The sequence below is a fragment of the Scylla paramamosain genome, chromosome 40 (assembly GCF_035594125.1).
Source record: "Scylla paramamosain isolate STU-SP2022 chromosome 40, ASM3559412v1, whole genome shotgun sequence".
NCBI lineage: Eukaryota > Metazoa > Arthropoda > Malacostraca > Decapoda > Portunidae > Scylla > Scylla paramamosain.
In genome coordinates, this window is record NC_087190.1 from 1037501 (window position 1) to 1047957 (window position 10457).

Below are 10457 nucleotides of genomic sequence, written 5' to 3' on the forward strand. Positions count from 1 at the left end.
CGTGGGACGACGGGGCGCTGCTCTCCAACACCTCAAGGTACTATATTGACTGTTTCTCTTTGCCCTGCTGCCTTTCCCCTCTGCCCCGACGTGATCCTTGTGATAACCAAACCTGTGGCTCACCCACTGGCTTATTATCTAACTATATTTGTCTTAGTAAGTATACACAGAAGTGACTGGAGTTTTTGCATATGCACACTACAACATATGGAATTATTACCATAAGCTTGACAACATATATTGTGACCTTACTCATTCGTTCATTAACAAACTATACGCGTTTTAACGAATAAAAAAAATAAAAAAAGTGGATTTTGTACATGTACTGTGAAATATATGAAGTGGTTATCATAAGCGTTAAAATTTGGGCCAAACTGTGACTTCGCCATCCACTCACCAACAAAACAAGTGACTGGAATTTCCATACATGCACTGAACTATAAGGAATTGTTATAAAAAACGTGACAACACTAGCGACACAACACTGGCGCAGCGTGATGTACTCCACCGCCACTTCACCTGTAGTAGCTTGGCGGCACGTGGAAATTACCGTGATTGCTTTCCCGAGTGACATGTTGTTACGCGCCTAACACGTGTAATTCCATTAGACCCACGCGTGCGAACTTTGCCTTCATTAAACTTGCATGAGTAAAATTTCACACGTACAATTATGCGGCGGTCGCTCGCACATTGCCGGGAGTAAGTTGTGATGGTGGTTGTTGCGACCCGCGGCGTGCATGATGCGAGAATTACTGCTGCTGTTGAAGTGTCGGGCGTGATGATGGTGGTGGTGGTGGCAGTGGTGATAGTGGGGGAGAGTGGAAGGAATAATTGCAGTAATGGAAGTATTAGTGATGGTAGTAGTAGTAGTAGTAGTAGTAAGTAATTTCATAGTGTTTCTTACTTCACTTTAGTAGTAGTTGTAGTATTAAAAGCAATAGTAGCCAGGTAGCAGCAGCAGCAATAGTAGTAGCAGTAGTAGTTGTTATTGTTGCTGTTATAGCGTATTAGTAGTAATAGTAGCAGCAGCAGCAGCAGTAATAACCATAGTAATAGCGTAGTAGTAGTTATAGCAATGGTAGTAGTAGTAGTAGTAACGGTTGTTGTCGCTTCCTCTAGTCCCTACACCGTTGCTCCATTCCATACAGTGTTTCTTGCTTCGCTTAGGATATTTTCTCCGTCCGTTTAAAAGCATTTTCGATATTTTTCCCGGCGCCGCTCCATTACCGGGCACGCTTACGGCTGCGCGGATCATAACCTGATAGAAAACTGTTCTCTCGCGTGTCTTCGACCAAATTTCCAACAGCTTTTGTTCAACAGTTTCCACAACTTTGGGGAACGAAAATGCCTTTACTGCCAGACATCTACGGCCTGCAGATGTCCACATTTTCTTCTTTTTCTTAACACAGATGAAAAATGTAACCACAAGTATTTTTTTTCTTTTCACCTTACTGCCTTTCCCTTCCTCCCATAAGCTTCCTTTTTACCCGACCTCCTAACCTTATTTTTCCCTTACTTTCTTCTATACGCCTTGCTAACCTTTCATCCTTTTTCCTTCCTTATTTTGTATTTTCCTTCTTTTTCATCGTATTTCTTTCCTTCTTTTCCTATACTCTTTTACCTTTTTTTCTTGCACTATTTTAGAACTTGCTTTTCATTCTGTTTCTCTAACTACTTCGTATCTTCCTGTTTTTTTTACTATATTGCCTTCCCTAATCTATTTTTTTGTTCTGTTCTTATTTATTTCCGCATTTTTACTGATATTTTTGTACCTCCCATTTTTATCCTGTTACCTTCCATACCTCCAAGCCCATTTATTTTTTTTTATTCTCTTACCTAACTCTTCTCCCTTCTTACTTCGTTTCCTTAACTACCTCCCAGCTTCGTTTTACCACGTTTCCTTTGTCTTGGCCTTTACTTTCTGCCTTTTTACCCTCACCTACCTTACTCTAGTCAACTTTAGAACCATACTTTCAGCTCTCTTATGTTTCTTCTTTTTAAAACCCTCCTTTGAGTCCCTTTTCAGTGTGTTCCTTACTGTCTCCTTCAGAACAGTAACTTGGTTCCTTCAAAACTCCATTTGTCTTCTAAACCTTTCCCTCAGCTCCTTTCACAATCCTCATTACTTCTTTCTCTGCCCATTGAGTATCCTTCCTTCATCCTCCTTCAGTCTTTCGTCAGTCTCCCTTCAAAATATTTGTGGCTGTCTTCAGAACTTTCATTTTTGGTCCGTCAGAACACATAAACACTATTATGTTTATTACAAGAGAAAATATTGATAGACAAGCAGCCCAGTATTAATATTAAGCTTCTTTCAGCCACATAAACATGAATATTAATGACTAGAATGTAAATACAAATGCAAGAAATAAAAGAAAGGAAATAGAAGAAGAAAAATGGATGTAATAACAGCCAAAATACAGTTAAAAGACATTAATCTCTTCTCCCGCCTCGTCCAGTACCTTCTTTCTTTCCTGTTCAGAACCCATTCAATTTCTTTTATCTCGTTTCGGTTCCCTTCTTAACACTCCATTCAGAAAGCTTTACGACTCTCCTTTTTTAGTCTCCGTCAGAACCTTTTTCCTGTCATTTCAGTAACCCCGTTCAGTAACCTTCCTTCTTTCCTCCTCACAACCTATTCCGTCCCTTCATAACACTCCAACTCGCTTCACAACTCTTTCTTAGTTCCATTCAAGACATGTCCTTTCGCCTTCACTTCTCCTTATCATATTTCTTTGGTATTGGTATTGTGAGCAAGTCTAATACTGACCTGGTAGCAGTCGCGCGTCGCAATATGCTAAGCCACTTCCACTCTCGCTTGTTCGACGCGAGTTGCTGCAATATTCAGGAGCTTACCGCCACAAGTGTAAGTTGCGTTTTAGAAAGTTTCTGGGGCGTATACATTCTGCGGGGATATTTACGTGCATTATTCCTTTCAGTTTTGCATCGGTGACGTCTGACTAGATTTTTTTTTCTTTTTTTTATACTTCTGTCACTGTCTAGTCCAGCCCAGTGTGTTCTCTATTTATTTATTAATATATTTAGTTAATTTGAAGTGAATCTACATGTTGAAACACACCACCCATTAGTATAAGGGATGATCGGGTAGGTAGTCATGAATTTTAAGTGAATGTAGGTCATTTTTTTTTCCTCACAAAACCAGATCTATAGTTTTCAAATTATTTTCGTGTGCAATGAAACGGTTCAGTCAATTATAATTATATCACCTATAAAAAAGTGCTTCCCTAATGGCTTTAGAGATACGAGTCACAGTAGGTGCCAGTAGTACTTTACTGGTGTAATGTATTCAGCACTAGCACGGGGACTATCACACAGCGTTCAGTGATCTACAGTCTCGTTATCCATTCCCTAAACACGCATTGTATTGAACTGTACGGGTTTCAGCATTGAGGCTGCGATAATTATGTGCCGGTGTGTTTACGCCTGTCAACCTGCTTGTGCCTTTGTTTCATATCTACTCTATAACCACTACGGTGTGCCAGTCGCTAGCCAGCCTCCGCGATGACGAGACGCACCCCAAGCAGCGGGTAATTATTGGCAATGTGCGGATGTGTGTCTGCCTTTGTCATTCGTATTATAATTATTGCAAGAATACTGTTTATATTGGTCCACTAGAATATAATTGGTGGCAGCTCTGGGACACTGTGTTTATTTACCCACCAGAATAATTACTACTTAAAAAAAAATCGATACATTTGAGTTTCGTCCATAAAAGTAAAAAGTTAATTCAAATGAAAGGTACACCTTCATCTGATTAATGTAACCTGAATATGTATTAACTTTTTATTAGCATCCCTCGTCATGGTATTAGGATGAATAATCTTGAGTGTTGGAGACGGAGAAGACAGCAGAGAATTATCAGAAACTCTTAGACAAGCGCGCGCACACACACACACACACACACACACACACACACACACACACACACACACACACACACACACACACACACACACACACACACACACACACACACACACACAGAGAGAGAGAGAGAGAGAGAGAGAGAGAGAGAGAGGGGTATGAGATTTATAAACATGAGGAGAGCAAAATAAGATTGTGCCTGAGTAAGAGGATTTAGAGAGAGAGAGAGAGAGAGAGAGAGAGAGAGAGAGAGAGAGAGAGAGAGAGAGAAAGAGAGAGAGAGAGAGAATACCATATCAATATATTAAGAGACAAGGTTCTAGTACGATTTCAAGCGTGGGCAAAGGCGACAAAATATTAGACTGGGTATGGAGAAAGAATAAGAGGTAGCAAGAGAATTCCTGACACGAGGCACACTTGAGAATTCCCCGCCAAGACATTCGTGTCAGCATTAAATAAAACCAACACTTTTCTCCGTTTATACCTTAACCGGTGTGCAGTGACAGACTTAACATAACATTGCAGTGTGTCTGTCTGTCTGTCTGTCTGTCTGTCTGTCTGTCTGTCTGTCTGTCTGTCTGTCTGTCTGTCTGTCTGTCTGTCTGTCTGTCTGTCTGTGTGTGTGTGTGTGTGTGTGTGTGTGTGTGTGTGTGTGTGTGTGTGTGTGTGTGTGTGTGTGTGTGTGTGTGTGTGTGCCCCCTTGTCTTGTATGTAGTAGCAGTGAGAGAGAGAGAGAGAGAGAGAGAGAGAGAGAGAGAGAGAGAGAGAGAGAGAGAGAGAGAGAGAGAGAGAGAGAGAGAGAGAGTACTGAGCGAAGGGAATCAGGTGAGTTATAGGTAGGTAGGACAGAATAGGTAATTGTTTGGCGATAGAGCGAGTGATATTGGTGATAATTTTGGTGGTGGTGGTGGTGGTGGTGGTACTGGTGGCGGTGGTCGCATGTTCACACGATTTGTAATGTTACTACAATTACCTCAAGCCAGAATGATCTGTAATTTGTGAGCCGTACTGCATTTTCTTTCTGATGCACAAAATTGCACTAATAAATATAAAGGAAAAAGAGACATCGCTACATCTGATGGTGCTTGATTCAAGGACCGATTAATCTGTGTACTGTTCAGTGTAAGAAGGTAGCTAGGGAAGTACTCACGGTAAATATTATATTGATTATTTGCTCATTTAGTCTTCAGCGCTCAAAAAAATTTAATAAATTAATATATAGATCGATAGGTTGATAGATGGATAAGCAAAGGACAAACATCGGTAAATTGTATGATATAAACACACACAAAAAAAAAAAAAAACATTAACGCAGAGAGGGAAGAGAGAGTCGTGATTTTTTAATATGAATTTGTTGCTCCATACAGCAAAACAGAAAATAAAAATGTATGGAGTTCAGTTTTGAAAACAAAAGCACATGATAGGAGGAGAGGAAATTGTTGATTTTTTTTTTCAAATGAATATACATTGCATCAGAAAAAAAAAAGTTGAAATGGCCTTTTTGTGGAGATGAAACATTGGCGTGCAGTGAAACAACAACATAACATGCCTGGAGAAAGTTTTTTTCGAGGGACACAAGTGAAATATTAATTTTCTGGAAACAAGGAAAATTTTATTCCGCAGCCACAAGGGGAATATATTCTTTTTTTAGGAAAGCAAGTCCAGTGTACAAAAGATTTTTTCATTTTTTGAATGACCCCTTTTTTCCAGTCGATACGAGCTGTTCACTCGTTCAAAAATTTTCTTGAGGGAGGCAAGTGACATGTCAACTTTCACACGTCAGCAGACGCACAACATAACCCTTTTTTCTCCTTCCCGCACCGCAGCCTGGCGCCGGAGTTCGTGGTGCGTGGCCTAGAGGCGGGCATGGGCGTCACCCTCAAGGTGCGCGCCACTAACAGCCGCGGCCAGAGTGCATCCATCAACCTGGAGGCGGACATCATGAAGGTCGCCGAGAAGCGCATGGGTAAGTGCTTGTGTGTCTGCGGCGGGTTGTCTTTGTCATCTGGCGCGAGCTTGTTGCCAATCAGTCATATGCAAATTTTGGTTAGTAAGAGAAAATTCAAAGAAAGAAAGATAAAGAAGAAAGCAGAAGACACAGCGAGAAAGAAGAAGTCAGGAAATGCCGCTTTAAAGGTTACTCTCCTGACCAACAGGTGAACTATAACTGAGGTTAGTGTAGGAGGCAGTGACGGTGTGATCATTACAGTAGTCAATTAGTTTGTTAGTTTGAAAGGGAGTATGGGTAAATTCCTTCATTCATTCAATCAGTCAGTCACTCAGTCAGTACGGAATTGCATTAGTCACCTTTCAGCAACACTGTCTCACTTTTGCAACACTACATTCCTGCAACACTTCCAAGCCTTCCAGCAACACCACCACACCTTGCAACACTGTTCCATCTTCATGCAGCAAAGCCATTTCTGTGGCTGGAAATCCCCCCCCCCCCTCTCTCTCTCTCTCTCTCTCTCTCTCTCTCTCTCTCTCTCTCTCTCTCTCTCTCTCTCTCTCTCTCTCTCTCTCTCTCTCTCTCTCTCTCTCTGTCAGTTACATTAATCGTTTTAACTCTATTCCAGTTTAATACACTTAACATGTTACCGTCACAGGCGTCACCACATTTTATTGCTGGCTTTAATCAAGTTACGTCCGTACTCTAAAGGGGTACTCTGCTCACACACACACACACACACACACACACACACACACACACACACCATGGTGCGAGCCATCAATCAATAGTATTTCCCTCCTAGATTAGTCTTACCGTTAGGATTAATGTTAAGTTTTTCCCCATCCCCTATGTACATTTTCAGTTTGTCAACTGCCTAAATAATAAACCGTTTATTATTATTATTATTATTACACACACACACACACACACACACACACACACACACACACACACACACACACACACACACCAAACTCTGTCCTCTCATACCATCACGGCCTTTCTTACCTCCTCCTCTTCTTTATACGTTCATTTAACATTGTTCCAAGCATTATCTTCCTCCCCCCATTACGTATTCGCCTCGTAACATAACCATGACGCCTCACGCTGGAAGTCTTGAACGAACTTTTAGAAATGTTCCTCTTTTATTCCCCTCTCCGATTGTTCGCTTGCATTATCCTTTGACAGGTAATTTCTCCTCAGCATTTTTCCTACACTTCCTTCTATAACTTTTGTGGTGCAGAGCCTTTTCCTCCTCCTCCTCTTCCATTCGATGATTCAAGGCTTCCTCTTTTCTGTTCTTTTCCTTTTCCTTGAAGTCACTTTTAAAAATACCACATTTGAAAAACCATTGTGTGGTTTCTGCTTGGTAGTATTCTGTTATTATTATTATTACTTTTGTTGTCATTATTATTAGTCATTATTATTATTTATTATCTATAATGGTTATATTTCTTCTAATATCATTACTTTTAGTTACTTTACTCATTTAAGAATCACTTACTCGTATATGAAAACGTATGACTATTTTTTTCATTATTTGTTGTTGTTATTGTTTATTATTAGTTACTCTTATGCTCTCTTTTATCGTGTCAGTTTAAAAAGTTACTCTATCATTAATTCATTTATCTGTTCGTAAAGGAAAACATCATTACTCTTACATAATTATCATTACCTAATTTTAACCACAATTCCCTCATAGAAACCACAATCGTAAAGAACAACACTTGGTTAGCCTTAGATGCTCCTCCATTTCTTTAGGTCACAGGTCTATTAACAGTCCCACTCTCGTATCGTCTCTTTCAATAGAGAGAATCCCGAGGTGCTCTCAATAGCCTTAGATTTTCTGTCTGGTCTGTTCTTCCATTACCACTCATTGGCTCTCATCTGGGGGCCTTTTACTTCCTTAATTCCCTGGTGATTGGTGCTCCCTTTGCTCCTGCCATCCCCTTTCACTGCCACGGTCTTCTCTCTAAGCAAAATTCTCAGGGTCAGTAATCACGATAGGGAGAGAAATAATTGGTTCAACCTTGATAACTTAAATTTTAAAGAAGGAATAGGAAAGAATGAGCTCTCAAATAGAAATGTGGGGTTTATAGACTCCGTAATCAGGTTGTTAGTGCCGGGTCATTTAAGTATGAGGATGATGGATGTAAATAGGTGGGTATGTTTCGTTAAGGGACTGCCATCTGTATGCTTGGTGGCTACTTACATGTTTCCTGATGTATTTTATGTTCTTAGTACTGCAAACACATTCTCTCTCTCTCTCTCTCTCTCTCTCTCTCTCTCTCTCTCTCTCTCTCTCTCTCTCTCTCTCTCTCTCTCTCTCTCTCTCTCTCTCTCTCTCTCTCTCTCTCTCTCTCTCTCTCTCTCTCTCTCTCTCTCTCTCTCTGTATTTAAGAACGTAAAATAAAAGGTGTAAAAAATCTAAAAAGTTATGAAAGAGTGATTTAACAAGGGAAAGGTTAATTAATTTTTCTCTCTCTCTCTCTCTCTCTCTCTCTCTCTCTCTCTCTCTCTCTCTCTCTCTCTCTCTCTCTCTCTCTCTCTCTCTCTCTCTCTCTCTCTCTCTCTCTCTCTCTCTCTCTCTCGTCTACTGCCATTTCTATGTAAGCAAAAATTAACACTGAACTAACACTACTACTACTACTAGTACTACTATTACTACTATTACTACTGTACTACTACTACTACTACTACTACTACTTCTTCTTAACACTACGCCCAATTTCCTTTAACCTAAATTTCCTTTTCTTCTTTCTTCCTTTCTGACCTCATTTTTGACTACCATTTCTCGAACCCATTTTCTCTTGGCTTCGTTCTCACCTTCGCCTCTTTCGCTTTTGTTTCAAGTCACTCGTTTGCCTCACAGCTAAGCCTCCCGCCCCCTTGCCTCTCTCTGTTCCTGTCTGTTCGCATCGTAGACCGTCAGTTCTCATCCATATTTTCCTTTTTTTTTTTTTTTTTCTCTGTTCTCTCGTCATTTTTCGTTTTCTTTAGTCTTGATTCTCGCATTAGTGTATTGGTTACTTTTCAGTGATTTTTTTCTTCTTTCCTCTTTATCTGCTTCCGTTATCGCTAATTGTTGTTCATCGTTCATAATTAATTACTTCCGTCTTTGATTTTTAACGCTTTTAATCGTAATTTTTGTTTCAGTTGCTCAGTTGCCTTCAAACTTTATCTTTCTTACGTCCTTCATCTGTTTCCTTTATCTCTGGTTCTCATTTATCGTTCATGATTAATTAGTTCCGTCATGTTTTTATTTTTATTTTCATTTTTTTATTCTTTCACTCAATTCTTGCGCAAGTCTTTAAGTTGATTTTTAACTAATTTTCCCCTCCTTCCTCTCTTCCTCGGCTATCATTATCTTTGCCAGTCATTTATCGGTCATTATAAATTACTTTCCTCATTAAATTTTACCCTTTACTCAGTTCTTGCATCAGTCACTGAGTTTTATTATAACTTTTCCTTTCTTTCCTTCTCTGTCGTCTGCACTCATCTCTAGCCGACATTTTCCGAGCACATTTTCACCTTTCTTACTTGGCACTCACTTTTAAATCTTCGCCTGCACCTTTCACTTCGTTTCTGAGACGCGTTCTTTTTTAATCTTCGTTTCCTATACTCGCAACATTTTCCCTGACGTGCGTTGCTCCTGGCGTGGCGTGAAACTCGTCACCGCATCGCCTGGCTGCCTTCAGTCCCGTGTGACGCGTCCCCCAGGTAGGCGGCGTCATCATCTCCCAGCGTAGACTGTCACGTCCAGGCTCTGAGTCCAATTCTAAGTGATACTGAGGAGATTACGTGGAGTTTTATGAAGGGCGATTTTATCCTTTCCCTTTTTCTCAGTTGGATTTGTTTTTCGATCGTATCTTTTCCTTTTTTCAGTCAATTTTGTTCTGCTTATGGGAGTTAAAATTTGGCCTCGCTTTTCTTGCTCGTTTTTCAGTAAGCATTGTTCTGTGACAAGAAGATAATAAGACTAATTTCATGCGAGTAGTGACGGAATGAGGAAATAAATAAAATCCGCGCTATTTTAAGACCAATTTCATATCTTAACTCGGATGAAATGTGCATTTTTTCCACTTTTTTATTCGGTTAACTTTTCCTCCAGTGAAAAAAACAATAAAAGTTCATTTCATGCGGGTAATACAAACAAATATAATTCATTCCATTCTAAAAAATCTATTTCATATCCCAGTAATTTTCAATGCGAGGACGTAATATTGCTTTGAGATCTGTTTGTTATTTTGTCTCCCACCAGAAAATAATATACTCGTATATATATACTAAAAATAGTTTGATTGGTTTGATTTGGCGCCGCAGTAAAAACAGTCATATGGATTTATTTATTCATTTATATTGCTTGTTTATTTATTTATCTATTTATATATTTATTTTATTTCCTTCTTTATTCATTTATCTGTATATTTCATGTTTATTTATTGTTTTTCTTTTTCTTTCGTTCTTTTCAAAGTATAAAGAAGACCAGCATTGAGTGTTAAAAGTCTTATTCTATCCGAGTAATAATGTGAAAAGAGAGGAAATCTAATCTCTCCTCCGCCTTCCCCTAGAGAGGATAAGTGTGGCTTTGTACACTCTCTCTCTCTCTCTCTCTCTCTCT

At 39.6% G+C, this 10457-nt stretch overlaps 1 protein-coding gene across 1 annotated transcript in view; it reads left to right on the forward strand.

Annotated features, from left to right (window-relative positions):
• LOC135092667 (nephrin-like) overlaps positions 1–10457 on the forward strand; it is a 117144-nt gene that overhangs the window by 95999 nt on the left and 10688 nt on the right. Inside the window, exons 11-12 of the mRNA XM_063991272.1 lie at positions 1–37; positions 5712–5851. The exon at positions 1–37 is cut by the window's left edge and continues 114 nt beyond it. Of these exons, the coding sequence (XP_063847342.1) occupies positions 1–37; positions 5712–5851 (177 nt within the window). The remainder of the gene's footprint in view (positions 38–5711; positions 5852–10457) is intronic.